Here is a 23,442-nt window from a genome sequence, read left to right as displayed (position 1 = left end):
ACTCCTGGTGACTGATAAAAATTAAAAATAAATAAATAAACCAAAGACAAACTGAAGCTTTTACAGATTCTGTCTATTCAGGATTGAAGGTAAGAAGATGCCATGAAAAGCAGAACCAGTGAAAAGCACAGTTTAAGGAAGCTGATCTAAGGGACACTCTCCTGCCTCAAATTCTACTACTAGAATTTTTTCTTATACTTCTAACATCTAAATGAGGAAAATGCAATTGCAGGGAATGGAGGAGGAAGCAGTATTGAGCAATCTACTAAGGCAATCTCCCCAGAGTGTATGTTTCTCCCAGAATGTTCCATTTTTCAAAATTATTTATTTTCTCTCTTCCCTAATCAAAGTTTTCATTTGTTAGCCTATCAAAATATATTTTTTCTCATTTCTCCAAAAAAGTTTATATTCATAAGAACTAATCGTATTTTTAAAGAAAGTCAACTCACCTGAAATTTATTATTTAACAATGGAGAACATGAGAACCTTTTTAAAGTTTTCTTTAAAATAGTATCTATCCATTTAAAACCTATATTTCCTTTAAATTTTGACACTTTCATACCTTCTCTTTAAATATATATAACTTCACTATACATTTATTGGAAAGCAGAATAATGAAGACCTTAATTCATATTACATTTAAAGAAATATTTTTAGCATAATATTCATCAATTGATTCTTACTTTGCTTCAATTTATGGAAATCACTGACTCTGTCCTTGGTAGCCTGCTTTAGTATATCTGTTTGAATTCTAGGTTCACTGTCCAAGTTTGAGCCTGGAATTAAACGCTGAAGAGGACTGGAAGGATTCTGTTTTGAAGTACCGGGGTTTCCATTGTGGTTTACGTGTGAATCTGTGGCATAAAAACATCAAATTAAAAGAATATAATTTAACTTAATCTTTTAAAGATGAATTTCACAAGATCTGCTTTAGAAAGCTAAGACACACTATTGTTTAACATTGGGTAGTCACAAAGCTTTTTTTTTTTTTTAAAGTTTTATTCTCGTTTCTTTAATCAAATATTATAGCCAATGTGATTTTAGCTGTGGGAAGTTTACTGATCATTCCCAGGTGAGTATCTCCACTAACGGCCATAAACTTATTCACCAAAAAGATATACAGTAGAAATCCATAGATTAATATAGCAATGATACCCATATCTTTTCCTCCCTCCAAATTCCATATCACTATCAGAAATCTCCAAAATCCAGTAAAGCTTTTGAAATTTCTACTCTCTAAGTCATCTTCATCTATACAGTGACTCACCAGTGTTGACTCTTGATTCTTTCTTAGCTTTATCTACTGGATACCACCTCTCTTTCCCCCACCTCCCATTTTATCCTTATCAATGACTTTAATTTTGGATCCCAAAACATCCTATGCCACTCTGACCTTTTTCCTTTCCACCATCTCCCTTAAGCAGGTCTCTTCAATCATATCTACTCTCATTTTAGGGAAATGTTCTATAAAATGGAATGAGTGTTCAGAAAATAAACAAATACATTCATAAGTACGAAGTAAAGAGTTTAATATAGGTGGGCACTGTAATTTATAGAAGGCCTCTATGAGATAAATTTGAACACATTTTGAAGAAGCTAAACCTGTATAGCAGGCAGAGAGGAAAGGGAATGTAGCTCAGAGTGGCATAATAAATAATTCTTCTGTTCTTAAGAAAAAGACTGTAACAATCCACCAGATAAAGTGAAGTTTCAGGTTATTATTTCTCTCTGAGCTTTTACTAGTCTAAAAAAATATATAACATTACCTCAAAGAATAAATGCTATTTCACTATACTGCTAAGTGATATATTTTACACACTATATAACTGTACATGACTAGTAAGTTGGTTTCAAATGGAATTATAAGCATAAGACTTCATACCTGGAGGCATATTTGGGGAGAGAGGTTGTCCAGTTGGAATATGGGAGATTGCTTGATGACTTTCATGTTGAGAAACTGAAATAGGAGGCTTCCTTAAAGCTAGAAGAAAAAAAATAAATCCATATTATTCCCATTGATACTATGATTTCTAAAAAAAAAAAAAAAAAAAAAAAAACACCACCGTGAATCAATTTACATTGCACTAATTCTATGATGTTTATTCTAATTTTGTAAGCCTTATAGTTGGTACGCTAATTTATTTACAGTTACTAATTGATAACACTGTACCATCCATCACAGAATTTTTTTTTTTTTTTTTGCAGGGGGACAGAGTCTCGCTCTCTCTCCCAGGCTGGAGTGCAATGGCATGATCTCGGCTCACTGCAACCTCTGCCTCCCGCGTTCCAGCGATTCTCCCTGCCTCAGCCTCCAGGGTAGCTAGGATTATAGGCGCTCACCACCACGCCTGGGTAAGTTTTGTATTTTCAGTAGAGATGGGGTTTCGCCATGTTGGCCAGGCTGGTCTCGAACTCCGGATCTCAGGTGATCTGCTTCCCTCAGCCTCCCAAAGTGCTGGGATTGCAGGTGTGAACCACCGCGCCCAGCCCCATCACAGATTTTTTTGACCAATAAATCTGACCAGAATATAAGCTCCATGACAGTACAAACTGTCTTCTTCACCACTATATCCCCAACATCTAGAACAGTGCCTAGCATGTAAGAGAAGTTCAACAAAGATTTGATGAATTAATAAAATGGACTGGGTGCAGTGGCTCACGCCTGTAATCCCAGCACTTTGGGAAGCTGAGGTGGGCAGATCACAAGGTCAGGAGTTCAAGACCAGCTTGGCCAACAAGGTGAAACCCCATCTCTACTAAAAATACAAAAAATTAGCCGGGCGTGGTGGTGCGTGTCTATAATCCCAGCTACTTAGGAGGTTGAGACAGAAGAATCGCTTGAATCTGGGAGGCGGAAGTTGCAGTGAGCTGAGATCGCGCCATTGCACTGCAACCTGGGTGACAGACTGATATTTCATCTCAAATAAATAAATAAATAAAATGAATCTCTTCAGATACAGTGATCTTCAACAGTGAGACCTTTTTATATGCACAGCACAAATAAAAATTGACACGTTAGGTAATGTATTAAGAATATGTTATTCTTAGTTGCTCAGATTTTCTTTTATTTGCTCAGATTTTATTTTATTTTATTTTATTTATTTATTTTGAGACAGAGTCTTGCTCTGTCGCCCAGCTTGGCCAACAAGGTGAAACCCCATCTCTACTAAAAATACAAAAAATTAGCCGGGCGTGGTGGTGCATGTCTGTAATCTCAGCTACTTAGAAGGCTGAGACAGAAGAATCGCTTGAACCTGGGAGGTGGAGGTTGCAGTGAGCTGAGATCACGCCACTGCACTGCGGCCGGGGCGATAAGAGTGAAACTCTATCTCAAAAAAAAAAAACAAAAGTCCCAGCGCGGTGGCTCAAGCCTATAATCTCAGCACTTTGGGAGGCCAAGGCGGGCGCATCACTAGGTCAGGAAATCGAGACCATCCTGGCTAACACCGTGAAACCCGTCTCTACTAAAAATACAAAAAAAAAAAAAAAAAAAAAAAAAAATTAGCCGGGCATGGTGGTGGGTGCCTGTAGTCCCAGCCACTCGGGAGACTGAGGCAGGAGAATGGTGTGAACCCGGGACGCAGAGCTTGCAGTGAGCCGAGATCGCACCACTGCACTCCAGCCTAGGTGACAGAGCAAGACTCCGTCTCAAAAAAAAATAAATCAATAAATAATTAAAAAAATATATATATACACACACACTTTTTAATAACGTGTTCCTATAGAAAACTTGGAAAAATAGAAAAGCACAAAGAAATTAAACTTTAACTGTAGTACTACAACTTAAAGATAACCACTGTTATCTGGAGAGTGTCTCTCTGGTGGGGTTTTTTTTATTTCTGTACTTTATACTGTATACCTTAAAATTAGGGTTATATCATATATACTATCTTATAATCTTTTTTATTTGTATTTTACACATATTTTCCATATCATTCCATTTTTCTCTACAGTATTACCAAATGATAGTGCTGAATCAAAACTCTCAATTTTATAGTTTTGGCTAGAGAGATCTGGGTAAAAAATTGCCACAAGGGGCCAGGAAAGGTGGCTCACGCCTGTAATTCCAGCACTTTGAAAGACCGAGGCATGTGAGTCACTTGTGGCCAGAAGTTCGAGACCAGCCTGGCCAAAATAGCAAAACCCCATCTCTACTAAAAATACAAAAAATTCAGCCTGGCGTGGTCACACGCCTGTAACCCCAGCTACTTGGGGGCCTGAGGCACCAGAATTGCTAGAACCTGGGAGGTGGAGGTTGCAATGAGCCAAGGTCGGGACACTGCACTCCAGCCTGGGTTGCAGAATCACAAGGATTATTTTTATTTTTTATTTTCTGAGAGGGTTTTGCTCTGTTGCCCAAGCTGGAAGGCAATGGCACAATCATCGCTCACTGCAACTTCAACTTCCTGGGCTCAAGTGATCCTCCCAGCTCAGCCTCCCAAGTAGCTGGGACCACAGGCTTCCGCTACTACACTTGGCTAATATTTTATTTTTTGTAGAGACGAGGTCTTACTATGTGGTCCGAGGTCTTACTATGTGGTCCGAGGTCTTACTATGTGGTCCGGGCTGGTCTCAAACTCCTGGCCTCAAGCAATTCTCCCACCTTGGGCTCCCAAACTGCTGGGATTATAGACGTGAGCCATCATGCCCAGCTCCCAAAAACTTTAGAGCCCCATAAACTGTAACAACTTAACTAGTTGGTGGATAGACTTTTACTAACATAAGAAAAAGCAATGTGTATCCTGTAAACACTTTGATTTTTATGCTTTTTACTTTGCCTTTTGTTTACTTTCCTTTTTTTGTTTTCTTGAAAAATTCCTTTTAGTAAACCCCAGCCTTGGTTTTGTTGAACTAAGGGGAAAGGTATTTATTTATACCTAGGACAGAATAGTTAGAGGACTTCCCAGAGGCCAGAAGTAATAGTTATAAGCCCCATAAATACAAACACCTACTATATACCTAAAAAATTAAAAATTAAAAAAGAGGTAATTATTATAGTTAGTCGTACTGAAACAAACGATGATCTAGAAAAATGCTAGCTGACTTGGAGACAATTAAGAGTGCTAACCTTACCCTCCAATTTTGTATAGGAGATACTTGTGTATACACATACAAGTATCTATTTTTTTCCTCCACAAAAATGAGATTATGTTATACTTGCTTTCTTGTAACCTGTTTTCTTTTTAGTTTAAAAAATCACAGATGCAGATTGGGCACAGTGTCTCATGTCTGTAATCCCAATATTTCGGGAGGCCAAGGCAGGAAGATCATTTGAGCCCAGGAGTACCTAGCAAGACTTCGTCTCTACTAAAAGTAAAGACAATTAGCTGGGTGGGGTGGCACACATCTGTAATCCAGCTACTCAGGAGGCTGAGATGGGAGGATCACTTGAGCCCAGGAGGCTAGGGCTGCAGTGAGCCACCACTGCACTCCAGCCTGGGTGACAGAGGGAAACACTGTCTTAAAAACAATAAACAACATAGGTATCTTTTTTTTTTTTTTTTTTGAGACGGAGTTTTGCTCTTGTTGCCTAGGCTGGAGTGCAATGGCGCGATCTCGGCTCACCACAACCTCTGCCTCCCAGGTTCAAGCGATTCTCCTGCCTCAGCCTTCCCAAGTAGCTGGGATTATAGACATGCACCAAGCCCGGCTAATTTTGTATTTTTAGTAGAGATGGGGTTTCTCCATGTGAGTCAGACTGGTCTCGAACTCCTGACCTCAGGTGATCCACCCACCCCGGCCTCCCAAAGTGCTGGGATTACAGGCGTGAGCCACCGCACCTGGCCCAACATAGATATCTTTGTATGCCAATAAATATAGCTCAGCATCATCCTTTTTAGTGGCTATATCTTACACTTTTATGGATATAACAAATTTAATGAACCCTCCCTGTAAGATTTCCATGGTTTTTAATTTATCATTATAAACCATTGATGATGAGCATTCTTTTTTTAAATTTTTTTGAGAAGTCTTGCTGTGTTACTCAGGCTGGAGTGCATCAGTGTGATCACAGCTGACTGGAGCCCCGACCTCGCGGGCTCAAGCAGTCCTCCCACCTCAACCTCCTGACTAGCTGGGACCACAGGCATGCAACACTACACCTGGCTAATTAAAAAAATTTTTTTTTTTGTAGAGAGGAGGTCTCACTATGTTGTCCAGACTGGTCTTGGAACTCCCGGGCTCCAGCCATCTTCCTGTCCTGGCCTCCCAAAGTGCTGGGATTATAGGCATGAGCCACTATGCCCAGCCTATAAATCTTCAGATAAGAAAGTACTAAGTCAAACAGATTAAGAATACTTCTCAAACAAATTAAGAAAAAACCTGTAACAAATGTGAGCTTGAAAACAATGAAAGTTTGGGGAAAATTAGATGCAGAGTAGACTGCAAACAATATCATGACAATGATTGATGATATCAAAGCAACTCTCGGTCAGGTGGGGTGGTTCACGCCTGTAATCTCAGCACTTTGGGAGGCTGAGGTGGGCGGATCACGAGGTCAGGAGTTTGAAACCAGCCTGGCCAACATGGCGAAACTCCGTCTCTACTAACAATACAAAAATTAGCTGGGTGTGATGGCGTGTGCCTGTAATCCCAGATATTCAGGAGGCTGAGGCAGGAGAATCGCTTGAACCCAGGAGGCGGAGGAGGTTGCAGTGAGCCGAGATAGCACCACTGCACTCTAGCCTGGGCAATAGAGGGAGACGCTGTCTCAAAAATAAATAAATAAATATAAATAAATAAAGCAGCTCTCTTTATATTTTAACCTGGTCCTCTTCATTGAAGACCAGAGAGCCAGGGGAAAAATATACAAGTCAACAGGGAATAACATGCTGCTATCAGAAAATACCATTAATAGCTAGGCTGCTGATATGGTTTGGCTCTGTGTCCCCACCCAAATCTCATGCTGAATTGTAATCCCCAGTGTTGGAGGTGGGGCCTGGTGAGAGGTGACTGGATCATGGAGGTGGTTTCTAATGGTTTAGCACCATCCCCATAGTGCTGTCTCATGATAGAGTTCTCACGAGATCTAGTTGTTTAAAAGTGTGTGGCACCTTCCCCTTTGCTTTCTTCCTCCTTCTCCGGCCATGTGAAGATGTGCTTGCTTCCCCTTCACCTTATGCCATGATTGCAAGTGTCCTGAGGCCTCCTCAGAAGCAGATGCCTGTACAGCCCGCAGAACCATGAGCTGATTAAACCTCTTTCTTTATAAATTACCCAGTCTCTGGTAATTTTTTTTTTCTTTTAAACATTTAAAACAAAAATAAAGATGGGGTCTCACTATATTGCCCAGGCTGGTCTTGAACTCTTGAGCTCAAGTGATCCTCCCACCTTGACCTCGCAAAGTGCTGGGATTACAGGCGTGAACCATCGTGACTGGCCTCAGGTAATTCTTTATAGCAATGCAAGATCCGACCAATACAGCTGCTAAAACATATATCATTGATAAAGCCATTATTAAGGAAAAGTATCAAAGATAAAATAATAAAACGTATTTATCACAAAGAGAAAATACAGGCCACCAAAGCCATTAGAGCATATAGTTTTTATCCCATCACTGATTTTTGTATTATTTATAAAGGAGAGTTACCAGTGTAGAAATTTAATCATTTGACAATATTTATTTTTTTATTTTTGAGACTGAGTCTTGCTCTGTTGCCCAGGCTGGAATGAAGTGACATGATCTCAGTTCCCTGCAACCTCTGCCTCCTGGGTTCAAGCAATTCTCGTGCCTCAGCCTCTCAAGTAGCTGGGATTACAGGCGTGCACCACCACGCCCAGCTAATTTTTGCATTTTTAGTAGAAACAGGGTTTCACCATGTTGGCCAGGCTGGTCTCGAATTCCTGACCTCAAGTGATTCGCCCATCTTAGCCTCCCAAAGTGCTGGGATTATAAGTGTGAGCCATCGCACCCAGCCAATTGGACAATATTTAGTATCTACTATATGCCAAGATCTGTTTTTTTGTTTTGTTTTGTTTTTTCAAGATGGAGTCTTGCTGTGTCAGCCAGGCTGGAGTGCAGTGGCACGATCTCGGCTCACTGCAACCTCCACCTCCTGGGTTCAAGCAATTCTCTTGCCTCAACCTCCTGAGAAGCTGGGATTACAGGCGCCTGCCACCGCGCCCGGCTAATTTTTGTATTTGTAGTAGAGACAGGGTTTCACCACGTTGGCCAGGCTGGTCTCAAACTCCTGATATCTTGATCCACCTGCCTCGGCCTTCCAAAGTGCTGGGATTACAGGTGTGAGCCACTGCGCCCTGCCAAGAACTGTTTTTTTTTTTTTTTTTTTTGAGACGGAGTCTTGCTCTGTCGCCCAGGCTGGAGTGCAGTGGCATGAACTCGGCTCACTGCAAGCTCCGCCTCCCGGGTTCACGCCGTTCTCCTGCCTCAACCTCCCGAGTAGCTGGGACTACAGGCGCCCACCACCGTGCCCGGCTAATTTTTTGTATTTTTAGTAGAGACAGGGTTTCACTGTGTTAGCCAGGATGGTCTCCATCTCCTGATCTCGTGATCCGCCCGCCTCGGCCTCCCAAAGTGCTGGGATTACTGGCGTGAGCCACTGCACCCTGCCAAGAACTGTTTTAAACAGCTGGAGATTCAGCAGTGAACAAAACAGACCAAGTTATTGTCCTATGAAGCTTACATTCTTGTTGGGGAGATAACAATAAATAAACAAAAGTTATAGAACATAATATAAATGTCAGAGTGCTGTGTATAAATTAAAACAGGGAGATGTGATAGAGAGTGGTGGGAGGCTCTATTTTAGATAGTTTGGTCAGAGGAGGCATTTTTGAGGAGGAATCATTTGGTGAAAAACATCAATCCACAAATCTAAGAATGTATATGTACATATATACATATATACACACATACAAACACACACACACATATATATATACATATCTGAAATGCTATAGGGCTGAGAGCTGAACAGAAATAACAGAGGTGGCCGGGTGTGGTAGCCAGGGATATATATATAAAATATATTCTATTATATATATATCTCTCCTATTAGTTCTGTACCTCGAGGAAACCCTGACTAACGGAGGCTCCTCCAGTAATTTGTCTGCCAGAACAAAATTCAACACCCTTTAAAAGAAGGCAACAAAATCCAAACTCCTCAATGTAATACTCATAAAGTATACAATAAAATTACTAGACATACAAAAAAGCAGAGAATGACCCAAAATCAAGAAAAAAAGGAAACAAACGGAGAGGTGATCCACTTGTGAAAATTAGCAGACAAGAACTTATAAACAACCTTTTATATATATATGTATATGTATATATGTGTGTGTATGTGTATATATATGTATGTGTGTATATATATGTTCAAGGATTTAAAGGAAAATGTGGGAACATCTGGTAAAGAATGGGGAGTAAAAAAGAACCAAATGGAAATTCTGCAATTGAAAGTACGACATCTGAAGTGAAATATATGCTGAACGGGCTTAACAGCAGACTAAACATTACAGAAAAAAGGGGTCAATGAACTTGAAGATAAGTCAAAGACATTAAACAAATTGAAGGAGAAAAGGTATTACAAAAATCTAAACAAAACTTCAGTGACGTTTGGGATAATATCAAGCAGTCTGAAATGTATGTAACTGGGCCAAGCATGGTGGCTCACACCTGTAATCCCAGCACTTTGGGAGGCTGAGGCAGGCGGATCACTTGAGGTTAGGAGTTCAAGACCAGCCTGGCCAACATGGTGAAACCCCATCTCTACTAAAAATACAAAAAAAAAAAAAAAATAGCTGGGCGTGGTGGTGCATACCTGTAATCCCAGCTACTTGGGAGTTTTAGGTGGGAGGATTGACTGAACCCGGGAGGCGGAGGTTGCAATGAGCCGATATCACGCCACTACACTCCAGCCTGGGTGACAAAGCGAGACTCCATCTTAAATAAATAAATAAATAAATTTTAAAAATGTATGAAACTTGAGTCCTAGAAGGATTAAAAAAAGATAGCATTTTAAAATTTGCATATTTGATCTGAATAAATGCTGAAATTTCCCCAAATTTGGTGAAAAACGTCAACCCACAAATCTAAGAACCTCAGAGAACCGTAAGCAGGATAAATACAAAAAAAAAACACCCCATACTAAGGCACATCTTAGTCAAATTGATAAAAATTAAAGATAAAGGGAAAATCTTAAAAGCATCTAGAGAAAAAACACACAATAAAAGAGAACGACAAAAGAAAGATGGCTGACTTAGAAACAATGAAGATAGTTGGAACTGCATCTTTTTTTTTTTTTTTTTTTTTTGAGATAGAGTCTCTGTCGCCAGGCTGGCATGCAGTGGCGTGGTCTCGGCTCACTGCAACCTCTACCTCCTGGGTTCAAGCAATTCTCCTTCCCCAGCCTCACGAGTAGCTGGGACTGCAGGCCCATGCCACCACACCCAACTAATTTTTGTATTTTTAGTAGAGACGGGGTTTCACCATGTTGGCCAGGATGGTCTTGGATCTCTTGACCTCGTGATCCACCTACCTCAGCCTCCCAAAGTGCTGGGATTACAGGCATGAGCCACTGCGCCCAGCCAGAACTGCATCTTTAACATGCTGAATGAATGCCCTCAACCTATCAACCCAGATTTCTATATCTGGCAAAAATAGCCTTCAAAAATGAGAATAAAATAAAGATACTTTCAGATAAACAAAAGTTGAAAAATTCACTGCTAGAAGACCTGCACTTCAAGAAATGCTAAAGGAAGTTCTTCAGGCTGAAGGCAAATGATAATCAAAGTAGAAATTTTAATCTATAGGAAGGATTCAAATTTGTGTCCTTTATAACAGGGATCTAAAAACTTTTTCTTAAAGGGCCAGACAGTAAGTGTTTCAGGCTTGTGGGCCTTACTCAATTCTGCTGTTCTAGCAGAAAAGCAACCATAGGCAATATATAAACAAATGAGTATGTCTATGTTTCAGTAAAATTTTATTTATTAAAACAAATGGCTACCTGGTAGTTTAGCAATGTCTGTTTTATAAGATATCTAAGAAAAATTTTTAATTATAATTTTAATATCAAGACTGGCAATTTGTTAAGATTTTTAAATTTGTATAGCTTAATTTTTTTCCTCTGAGAGTGCTTTTAGAAAAATAATCTCTACTAAAAATATAAATTATTAACTACAATGCTTCCTTAAAACACAACATTTTTGTTTTTTTCTTTGACAGGGTCTTGTTCTGTTGCCCAGACTGGAGTACGGGTAGCATGATTATAGCACACTGTAACCTTGAACTCCTGGCCTCAAGCAATTCTCCCACCTCTGCATCCCAAACTGTTCGGATTACAGGCGTGAGCCACTGCACCTGGCCTTAAGACATAATCTTCCTATCTTTTTTCCTCCTCTCACATTTCACTGTAATTACTTCTCTTTAATTTTAATTTTTTTTTTTTTTGAGACAGGGTTGCGTTCTGTTGACCAGGTTGGAGTGCAATGGCGTCATCATGGTTCACTGCGGCCTCAATCCCCTGTGCTCAAGTGATCCTCCCACTTCAGCCTCCCAAGTAGCTGGGACTACGGGCGTGTGCCACCATGCATGGCTAATTGTGGTATTTTTCTGTCTCATATTATGTTGTCCAGACTGGTCTCAAACTCCTGGACTCAAGTGATCCTCCTGCCTTAGCCTCCCAAACTGCTGGGATTACAGGTATGAGCCTGGCCTCTCTTTAATTGTTTTTTAAGACTTAGAGCAGTTTTGTGGTTTTTTTTTTTTTTTTTTTTGAGACGGAGTCTCGCTCTGTTGCCCAGGCTGGAGTGCAGTGGCGTGATCTCTGCTTACTGCAAGCTCCGCCTCCCGGGTTCACGCCATTCTCCTGCCTCAGCCTCCCGAGTAGCTGGGGCTACAGGCGCCCGCCACCACGCCCGGCTAATTTTTTGTATTTTTACTAGAGATGGAGTTTCACTGTGTTAGCCAGGGTGGTCTCGATCTCCTGACCTCGTGATCCACTCACCTCAGCCTCCCAAAGTGCTGGGATTACAGGCGTGAGCCACCGTGCCTGGCCAAGACTTAGAGCCGTTTTAAGTTCACAACGAAACTGACAGGAAGATAGAAAAATATCCCATATATCTCCTGCTCCCATACATGGATAGCCTCCCCGATTATTAACATCCTCTACCAAAGTGGTACATTTGTTAAAACTGATGAACCTACACTGGCACACTGTAATCACCCAAGGTCCCTAGTTTACATTAGGGTTCATTCTTGGTGTTGTACATTCTATGGGTTTGGACAAATGTATAATGACACGTCTCCCCATTATAGTATCAGAGCATTTCACCGCCCTAAAAATCCTCTGTGCTCTGCCTATTTATCCTCTCTCTCTCTACCCCACCCCGTTGCAATTACTAATTTTTTAATTGCATTTTAGTGTCTCCATAGTTTTTCCTATTCCAGAATATCTATAGTTGTAATTATAACGGTATATAGCCTTTTCAGATTGGCTTTTTTCATTTAGTAATATGCATTTAATTTTTTTCAAGTCTTTTTTGGTTTTGACACAGGGTCTTACTCCATCGTCCAGGCTGGAGTGCAGTCACAGCTCACTGCAGCCTCAACTTCCCAGGCTCAGGTGATTATCTCACCTCAGCGTCCTGGGTAGCTGAGATTACAGTCACACACCACCACACCCAGCTAATTTTTGTATTCTCTGTAGAGATGGGGTTTCACTGTGTTGCCAAGGCTGATCTTGAACTCCTGGGCTCAAGCGATCTGTCAACTTTGGCCTCCCAATGTGCTGGGACTGCAGGTGTGAAATACCACACCCAGCTTTCTCCAAGTCTTTTCATGTCTTAATATCTCATTTCCTTTCAGTGGTAAATAACATTCCATTGTCCAGAGGTACCACAGTTTATCCACTCACCTACTGAAGAACACCTTGGTTGTTTTCAAGTTTTGGCAGTTACCAATAAAGCTTCTATAAACATTTATGTGCAGGCTACTGTGTGGATATAAGTTTTTAACTCTTTTTGATAGATACCAAGGAGTAAGATTTCAGGATCATACGGTCAAAGTATGTTTAATTTTGTAAGAAACTGCCCAACTACCTTCCCAAGTAGTTGACAATTTTGCATTCTCACCAGCAACACATAAAAATTGCTTTTGTTCCACGTCCTTGCCAGCATTTGGTGTTTTCAGTGTGCTGGATCTTGGCCTATTAGAATGACCCAAAATCTACTGTGGTAGATTTCCCTGATGACACATGATATGGAGCATCTTTTCATATGTTTGCCATTTTTATGCCTTCTTTGGTGAGGTGTCTGTTTAGGTTTTCAGTCCATTTTTTAATCAAGTTGTTTTCTTTTCTCTTCTTTTTTTTTTGAGACAGGATCTCACTCTTTTCCCCAGGCTGGAGTGCAGTAGTGTAATCATGGTTCACTGCAATCTCTGCTTTCTGGGCTCAAGCAATCCTCCCACCTCAGCCTTCCAAGTAGCTGGGAACACAGGCATGGACCACCACATCTGTCCAATTTTTTTTTTTGAGATGGAGTCTTGCGCTGTCACCCAGGCTGGAGTGCAGTGGCGCGATCTCGGCTCCCTGCAAGCTCTGCCTCTCAGGTTCATGCCATTCTCCTGCCTCAGCCTCCCAAAGTGCTGGGATTACAGGCGTGAGCCACCGTGCACGGCCACACCTGTCCAATTTTTTTGTATTTTGGGTAGAGATGGGGTTTTGTCATATTGCCCAGGCTGGTCTCAAACTCCTAGGCTCAAGCGATCCACCTGCCTCAGCCTCCCAAAGTGCTGAGATTACAGATGTGAGCCACCATACCCAGCTTGTTTTCTAATTGTTAAGTGTATGTTTGGTTTTTTTTTCTTTTGAGACGGATTCTTGCTCTGTTGCCCAGGCTGGAGTGCAGTGGTGCAATCTTGGCTCACTGCAAGCTCTGCCTCTCGGGTTCAACCCATTCTCCTGCCTCAGCCTCCCAAGTAGCTGGGATTACAGGTGCCTGCCACCACGCCTGGCTAATTTTTTTGTATTTTTAGTAGAGACAGGGTTTCACTGTGTTGGCCAGGATGGTCTCGATCTCCTGACCTCGTGATCCGCCTGCCTCAGCCTCCCAAAGTGCTGGGATTACAGGCGTGAGCCACTGCACCTGGCCTCTAATTGTTAAGTTGTAAGAGTTCTTTGTATATTTTGCATAGGTATTTTATCAGATATGTCTTTTACAAAATTTTTCTCCCAGTCTTGTCTTCTCTTGACATTTTCACTCACAGAAGCTTCTAAATCTTTATTATTATTATTATTATTATTATTATTATTATTATTATTTGAGACAGAGTCTCACTCTGTCACCCAGGCTGGAGTGCACTGGCGCGATCTCAGCTCACTGCAACCTCCGCCTCCCTGGTTCACGCCATTCTCCTGCCTCAGCCTCCCTAGTAGCTGAGGCGCCCGCCACCACGCCCGGCTAATTTTTTTGTATTTTTAGTAGAGATGGGATTTCACCATGTTAGCCAGGATGGTCTCGATCTCCTGACCTCGTGATCTGTCCACCTCGGCCTCCCAAAGTGCTGGGATTACAGAAGCCACCTCGCCCAGCCAGAAGTTTCTAAATCTTAATGAAGTCCAGCTCATCAATTATTTCTTTCATGGATCGCTACTTTGGTGTTGTATCCAAAAAGTCATTGCCATACCCAAGGTAATTTAGGTTTTCTCCTGTTGTCTTCTAGTTTTATACTTTTGCATTTTCTATTTAGGTCTATGATCTATTTTGAGTTAATTTTTGTGAAGGGTATAACGTCTATGTCTAGATTCATTTTTTAAAAATCTAGTCAGTACCATTTTTTGAAAATACTGTCTGCCCCATTGTATTGCCTTTGCTTCTTTGTCAAAGACCAGTTGACTATATTTATATGTGTCTATCTCTGGACTCTCTGTTCTGTTTCATTGGTCTATTTGTCTGTTCTTTGACCAATACCATTCTATCTTGATTACTGTAGCGGTATATTAAGTCTCGAGGTCGAGTAACATCAGTCCTCCAACTTTTGTCTTCAATATTGTGTTGGCTATTCTGAATGTTTTGCTTCTCTATATAAGCTTTATTTTGTTTTGTTTTTTTGAGACAGAGTCTCGCTCTGTCACCCAGGCTGGAGTGCAGTGAAGTGAAGTGCTCTTGGCTCACTGCAACCTCTGCCTCTTGGGTTCAAGTGACTCTCATGCCTTAGCCTTCTGAGTAGCTGGGATTACGGATGTGCGCCACCACACCCAGCTAATTTTTGTATTTTCAGTAGAGACAGGGTTTTGCCATGTTGGCCAGGCTGGTCTCAAACTCCTGGCCTCAAGTGATCTGCCTGCCTTGGCCTCCCAAAGTGCTGGGATTACAGGCATGAGCCACAGTGCCTGGCATGCCTCCTCTCTATATAAACTTTGGAATCAGTTTGTCAATATCCACAAAATAACTTCCTGGGATTTTGACTTGGATCATATCAATCTATAAATCATACTCTGAGGAACTGACATTTTGACAATACTGAGTCTTCCTATCCATGAAACTCAATAGCTCTCCATTTATTTAATTCTTCTTTGATTTCATTCCTTAGAGTTCTGTAGTTTTCCTTATATAGACCTTTCACACATTTTATTAAATTTATACCTAAATAATCGAATTTTGAGAGTACTAATATAAATGGTATTGAATTTTTAATTTCAAATTCTATTTGTTGACTGCTGGTATATGGAAAAGTGATTAACTTTTGTATATTAACCTTATATCCTGCAACCTTTCTATAATCACTTACTAGTTCCAGGAGCGTTTTTGTCAGTTCTCTTGGGTTTTCTACATATAAGATAATGACATCTGCGAACAAAGAGTTTTATTTCTTCCTTCCCAACGTGTTTACCTTTTATTTCCCTTTTTGCCTTATTACACTAGCTAAGACTTCCAGTATAATATTAAAAAGGAGTGGTGAGAAGGCACATCCTTGCCTTGTTCATGACGTTAGTAGGAAAACTTCTAGTTTCTCATCACTAGGTATGTTGTTAGTTGTAGATTTTTTTGTAGATATTCTGTATCAAGTTGAGAAAGTTTCCCTATATTCCTAGTTAATTGTGTTTTTATCATGAATGAGTTTTGGATTTTGCCAAATGCTTTTTCTGTATTCACTGATATAATCATGTGATTTTTTTTTAGCCTGCTAATATGATGAATTACATTACTTGATTTTTTAATATTAAACCAGATTTGCATACCTGGGATAAATCCCACTTGCTTGTGATACACTTTTTTCTTTTTCTTTTTTTTTGGTGGGGGGGGTGGTGGTGGGGACAGGGTCTTGCTGTCACCTAGGCAATGATGTGATCTTGGCTTACTGTGGCCTCGACCTCCTGGGCTCAAGCAATCCTACCAACTCAACCTCCTGAGTAGCTGGGACCACAGGGGTGTGCCACCACACCTGGCTAGTTTTTGTATTTTTTTATAGAGATGGGTTTTTGCCATGTTGCTCAGACTGAGCTCAAGCAATCTGCCCACCTTGGCCTCCCAAAGTGCTAGGATTACAGGCATGAGCCACTGTGCCTGGCCTGTAATTCTTGTATACATTGTTGGATTCAATTTGCTAATATTTCATTGAGAATTTTTGCATATAAGATCAAGAGAGATATTGGTCTGTAGTTTTGTCTCATTTAAGATCACGAGAGACATTGGTCTGTAGTAGTGTCTTTCTCTGGTTTTGGTACTGGCATAACAATGGCATCATAGAATGAATTAGGAAGTATTCCCTCTGCTTCTATCTTCTGAAAGAGACTGTAGATAAGGGGTATAGTTTCTTCTTAAATGTTTGGTAGAATTCACCAGCAAACCCATCTGTACCTGGTGCTTCCTGCTTTGGAAGGTTATTATTGATTCAATTTATTTAATATATATAAACGTATTCAGATTATCTTTTTGTAGAGCTGGCAGAGTGTGTCTATCAAGGAAGTGGTCTAGTTCATCTAGGTTATCAAATTGGTAGGCACAGAGTTGTTCATAGTATTCCTTTATTTTCCTTTTAATGTCCATGGGATCTGTAGTGATAACCCTCTTTCATTTCTGACGGAAGTAATCTGTGTCCTCTCTCTTTTTCTCTTAGCCTTGCTAGAGGCTTATGCATTTTTATTAATACTGTCAAAGAACTAGCTATTGGTTTCATTGATTTTCTCTACTGATTTACTGTTTTTAATTTTATTGACTTCTGTTCTAATTTTTTATTATGTCTTTTCTTCTGCTTACTTTGGATTTAATTTGCCTTTTTTTTTCAATTTCCTAGGGTGGAAACTTAAATTATTGATTTTAGACCTTTCTACTTTTCTAACATATGCATTCACTGCTATACATTTCCCTCTAAGCATGACTTTCACTGCATCCTATAAATTTTGATAAGTAGTGTTTTCATTTTCATTTAGTTCAAAATATTTTTAAATTTCTCCTGAGATTTCTTCTTTGATCCATGCATTATTCAGAAATAGTTGTTTAAACTCCACGTATTTTGGGATTTTCCAGTTTTCTATTATTTTATTTTTGGCTGAGTACAGAAGACTTTATTGATGGTACATGACAAGGTGGGGGCTTTCTAGACCCCTCCCATTCTTCAGGGGTCATGGCATGAAAACTGTGGTGGAGGGGAGATTCTTGGTGTGGTGGGGGACTCCTCAGCAGCTGAGAGCCTCTCTTTTTCTCTCGTGCTCTCACTAGGGCTGGTGGTCCGGAGGGCTGTTATTCCTTGGAGGCCATGTGGACCATGAGGTCTACCACCCCGTTGCTGTAGTAAAACTAATTGTCATATCAGGAAATTAACTTGACAAAATGGTTGCTGAGGGCAATGCTAGCCCCAGAATTAAAAGTGGAAGAGGCAGTGTCACTGTTAAAGTCACAGCGGACAACTTGGTGTTCAGTGTAGCCCAGTGTGCCCTCGAAGGGCCTTCTGATGCCTGCTTCACCATCTTCTTGAAGTCATCATATTTGGCAGGTTACTCCATTCAGCAGGTCAGGTCCACAATTGACATATTGGTGGCAGGGACGAGGAAGGCCATGCCAGTGATATCCCCATTCAGCTCGGGGATGTCCTTGCCCACAGCCGTGGAAGTTCCAGTAGATGCAGGAATAATGTTCTGGAGAGCCCCACAACCATGACGTCACAGTTTCCCAGAAGAGCCATCCATAGGTCTCCTAGGTGGCAGTGATGGCAGGGACTGTGGTCATGAGTCCCTCCATGATGCCAGAGCTGTCATGGATGATCTTGGTCAGAGAATGCTAAGCAGTTGGTGGTGCGGGAGGCAATGCTGATGATTGTGAGGTTGCTTTCTTACTTCTCATGGTTCACGCCCATCAAACAGGGGGTCAAAGGCAGCTGGGATGATGACTCTTTGGCTCTCTCCTCTAAGTGCGCCCCAGCCATATACAAGATAGTGAAGACACCAGTTGACTCCACAACACAACCAGTGCCAGCATCACCACATTTGATTTTGGTGGTATCTTGCTCCTGGAAGATGGAGATAGGATTTCCACTGATGACAAACTTCTGATTCTCAGCCTTGACAGTGCTGTGGAGCTTGCCACTGGTGGAATCATACTGGAACATGTAGACCATGTAGCTGGAGTCAATGAAGGGGTCACTGATGATGACAATATCCACTTTGCCAGAGTTAAAAGCAGCCCATTTGACCAGATGCCCAGTACAGCCAAATGTGTTTACTACAACCTTCAATTTCACCAACTGTCTCAGGGACATGGCTGGTGCTGCATGAGATGCAGTCCTTTATCACATAGAAGGAGCAGAGAGCCTATCTTTCTCTACTGATTTTCAGTTTAATTCCACTGAGGTCTGAGAGTAGACATTATGTGATTAATATTTTTTAAAACCTGTTTAAGTATTTTTTTTTTGTGGTTGCTGTCTCATTTTATTTATTTATTTTTATTTTTTTATTATTATACTTTAAGTTTTAGGGTACATGTGCACAATGTGCAGGTCTGTTACATACGTATACATGTGCCATGTTGGTGTGCTGCACCCATTAACTTGTCATTTAGCATTAGGTATATCTCCTAATGCTATCTTTCCCCCCTCCCCTCACCTCACAACAGGCCCCGGTGTGTGATGTTCCCCTTCCTGTGTCCATGTGTTCTCATTGTTCAATTCCTGTTTTATGGTCTATCTTGGTGAGTGTTCCATGACAGCTTGAGAAGAATAAGTACCTGTTGTTGTTAGATGAAGTGGTTGATAGATGTCAATTACATACAGTGGATTAATACTAATTACCTATAATTTTTTGAGGAAATGCATTACTCACATTTTCTTCTTCTAATTTTTGTGGGTACACGGTAGGTGTATATATTTATGAGGTACAGGAGATATTTTGATACAGGCATACAACATGTAATAATCACACCAGGGTAAATGGGGCATCCATCACCTCAAGCATTATCTTTTGTGTTAAAACCCAATTATATTCTTTCAGGTATTTAAAAACATAGAATTAAACTATTATTTAGTCACTCTGCTGTGCTATCAAATACTAGATCTTGTTCATTCTTCCTATTTTTTGTACCAATTAACCATCCACACTTCCCCCTTCCCCTTCCCCAATAAGCTTCACAGCCTCTGGTAACCATTATTCTACTCTCTATTTCCATGAATTCAACTATTTTAATTTTTAGTTCCCACCACAAATAAGTGAGGATATGTGAAGTTTGTCTTTCTGTGTCTGGCTTATTTCACCTAACATAATGACCATAGTTCCATCCATGTTGTTGCAAATGACAGGATCTCATTCTTTTTTATGGCTAAATAGTACTCCAATGTGTATATATACCACATTTTCCTTATCTATCATCTGTTGATGAACACTTAGGTTGCTTCCAAATCCTGGCTACTGTGAATAGTGCAATAAACAAGAGAATGCAAATATCTCTTTAATATACTGATTTTCTTTCTATATATATTTTTTTCTGCATATGAATGCCAGGTCATATCCTTTCTCTTAAGTATATACCTAGCAGTGGAATGGCTAGATCATATGGTAGCTCTATTTTTAGTTTCTTGAGGAACTCCAAACTGTTCTTCATAGTGGCTGAACTAATTCACATTCCCACCAACAGTGTATGAGGGTTCACTTTTCTCCATATCCTTGTTAGCATTTGTTATTGCCTGTCTTTTGGATACAATCCATTTTAAATGGGCTAAAGTCATATCTCATTATAGTTTTGATTTACAGTTCTTTGATGACCAATGATATTGAGCACTTTTTCATATATCTGCTTTGCCATTTGTATGTCTTCTTTTGACATAGGTCTATTCAGACCTTTTGTCTATTTTCTAACTGAATTATAAGATTTTTTTTTCCTATATGGTTGTTTGAGCTCCTTATATAGTCTGATTATTTATCTCTCGTCAGATAGATAGTTTGCAAATATCTTCTCCCATTCTGTGGGTTGCCTCTTCACTTTTCTTTTCTTTTCTTTCTTTCTTTTTTTTTTTTTTGAGACGGAGTTTTGCTCTTGTTGCCCAGGCTGGAGTAAAATGGCGTGATCTGGGCTCACTGCAACCTCTGCCTCCCAGGTCCAAGTGATTCTCCTGCCTCAGCCTCCTGAGTAGTGGGGATTACAGGTGCCTGCCACTATGCCCAGGTAATTTTTGTATTTTTAGCAGAGATGGGGTTTCACCATGTTGGCCAGGCTGGTCTCAAACTTCTGACCTCAGGTGATCTGCCAGCCTCCCAAAGTACTAGGATTAAAGGTGTGAGCCACTGCACCTGGCCACTCTTCACTTTTCTGATTGTTTCCTCTGCTGTGCAGAGCTTTTTTAACTTGATGTCATCCCATCCATCCATCTTTTCTTTGGTTGCCTGTGTTTGTGGGGTTTTACTCAAGAAATCTTTGCCCAGTATGATGTCCCAGGGATTTTCCCCAATGTTGTTTTTAGTAGTTTCATAGTTCAGGTCTTAGATTTAAGTCGTAAATTCATTTTGATTTGACTTTTGTATGTGGTGAGAGACAGGGAGCTAGTTTCGATCTTCTGTGTATGGATATTCAGCTTCCCCAGCACCATCTAATGAAGAGACTGTCCTTTCCCCAATGCATATTCTTGGCACCTTTGTCAAAAATGAGTTCACTGTAGATGTATGAACTGTTTCTAGGTTCTCTATTCTGTTTCATTGGTCTGTGTGTCTGTTTTTATGCCAGTACCACGCTGTTTTGGTTACTATGGCTCTGTAGTATAATTTGAAGTCAGGTTATGTGATTCCCCCTATTTTGTTCTTTTTTCTCAGGATAGCTTTGGCTATTTATATTCTAGGCCTTTTATGATTTCATATAAATTTTAGGATTGTTTTTTCCATTTCTGGGAAGAATGCCATATCTTGATAGGGATTGCATTGAATCTGTGACTGCTTTGGGTAGTATGAACATTTTAACAATATTGATTCTTCCAATCTATGAACATGGAATATCTTTCCTTTTTGTGTGTGTGTCCTCTTCAATTTCTTTCACCAATGTTTTATAGTTTTCATTGTAAAGATCTTTCATTTCTTTGGTAAAGTTAATTCCTAGGTATTTTATTTGTAGCTATTGTAAATGGGATTATGTTCCTGATTTCTTTTTCAGATTATTCGCTGTTGGCATATAGAAATGCTACTGATTTCTGTATGTTGATTTAGTATGCTGCAACTTTACTGAATTTATCAGTTCTAATAGTTTTTTGGTGGAGTGTTTAGGTTTTTCCAAACATAACATCACCTGCAAACAAGGATAATTTGACTTCTTCCTTTCCAATTTTGATGTCCTTTATTTGTTTGTTTGTGGTTTTTTTTTTTGAGACAGAGTCTTGCTTTGTTGCCCAGGCTGGAGTATAGCGGCGCGATCTCAGCTCACTGCAAGCTGCACCTCCCGGGTTCACGCCATTCTCCTGCCTCAGCCTCCTGAGTAGCTGGGACTACAGGCGCCCGCCACCACACCTAGCTAATTTTTTGTTATTTTTAGTAGAGATGGGGTTTCACCATGTTAGCCAGGATGGTCTCGATCTCCTGACCTCGTGATCCACCCGACTCGGCCTCCCAAAATGCTGGGATTACAGGCGTGAGCCACCACACCCGGTCACCTTTCTTTCTTTCTTTCGTCTGATTGCTCTAGGCATGTACCCCTGTGGCACCACCATTAGAACTGTGCTGGGTTAGACCTGAAGCCAATACAGCACTGGGTCTCACCAAGGCCTGCTGTAACCACTACCTGGCTACCACCTACGTTTGCTCAAGGCCCTAGAGCTCCACAATCAGCAGATGATGAAGCCAGCTGGGCTTGTGTCCTTCCTTTCAGGGTGGCAAATTCCCCCAGCAGGTTCAGAGATGATGTCTCGGAACCAGGGCCTAGAATTGGAAATGTTAGAAATCTACCTGGTATTCTTTCTACTGCAGTAAGTTTGGCACCAAAACAGAATCTCTCCCTGTGTCCACCACCACCACAGGCCCATGGGGAGTACTGCCAGGGTATCGACAATGTTCACTTAAGACCCAAGGGCTCTTCAGTCATCTTGTGAACACTGCCAGGTCTGGGACTCACCCTTCAGAGCAACAGGCTCCCTTCTAGCATAGTGTAGGTCCAGAAATACCATCCAGGAGCTAAGGCCTGGAATTAGGGACCCTAAGAGCCCATTTGGTACTCTTCCCAACTATGACCAAGTTCAAATCTATGCTGCAAGACATAATCTCCTTTATTCTTCCCTCTCCTTTTGTTAAGCAGAGTCTTTACTTGTAGTCGCTACTGCTGGGTCACACCTGAAGCCAGCATTTCTCAGAGTCTCACTCAAGGCCATGGCATCTACTATCTGGTTACCACTGCTGATTATTCAGGGCCCAAGGGCTCTTTAGTTAGCAGGTGATGAATCTTGCCAGGACTAGGTCCTTCCCTTTAAGGCAGGAGGTTCCCTTCTGGCGCTGACTGTGTCTAGACACTATAGGCATCTAGGGCCTGGAATAGGGGTCTCACAACTCTACTTGGTACCCTAGATGACTGTGATTGAGCTGGTATTCAAGTTGCAAAACGAAGTCCTCTTTACTCTTCCCTTTCCTGTCCGCAAACAGAAGGAAGGGGTCTCTTTTGTACTGGCAAGCTGCACTGGCTGGCACTGTGTGGAAGGGGTGACACAAGCACTTCCTTAGTCACTCTGGCTGTGGTCTCACTAGGTTGTGTGCCCCCACAAGACCACTGGCTCTGATCCCAGCACTACTCTAGTACTTGCCTGGGGGTTGTAGTCCTTCTAGCCTAGACTGCTTTTCTAGTTCATTTAAGACCCCAAAGCACTCTAGCTCGCGGTGGCAAGGCTAGCCAAAACTCAAGTTCTGCTTGCTGGGAGAGAAAATTTCCCTTCTGACTAGGGTTAGTCCACAGGCTTCCTCTGTGGGCATTGGCTGAGTTCTGCTCAGTGCTGGCAGCACTAAGTTCCAATGCAAAGTCTCACAATTACTGCAC

At 41.1% G+C, this 23,442-nt stretch overlaps 1 protein-coding gene across 2 annotated transcripts in view; it reads right to left on the bottom strand.

Moving 5' to 3' along the window:
- The window catches only part of GOLM2 (golgi membrane protein 2), a 115,943-nt gene that overhangs the window by 34,005 nt on the left and 58,496 nt on the right, over positions 1–23,442 (bottom strand). For both annotated transcript variants that reach the window (XM_054452247.2, XM_054452248.2), the window contains exons 7-8: positions 1,883–1,981; positions 684–854 (exon numbers count right to left, since the gene is read on the bottom strand). In XM_054452247.2, the coding sequence (XP_054308222.1) occupies positions 684–854; positions 1,883–1,981 (270 nt within the window). The remainder of the gene's footprint in view (positions 1–683; positions 855–1,882; positions 1,982–23,442) is intronic.

Source organism: Pongo pygmaeus, chromosome 16 (genome assembly GCF_028885625.2).
Source record: "Pongo pygmaeus isolate AG05252 chromosome 16, NHGRI_mPonPyg2-v2.0_pri, whole genome shotgun sequence".
Lineage (NCBI taxonomy): Eukaryota > Metazoa > Chordata > Mammalia > Primates > Hominidae > Pongo > Pongo pygmaeus.
The sequence above is the reverse complement of the archived record's forward strand: the minus strand, read 5'-3'. Positions and strand labels throughout refer to the sequence as shown.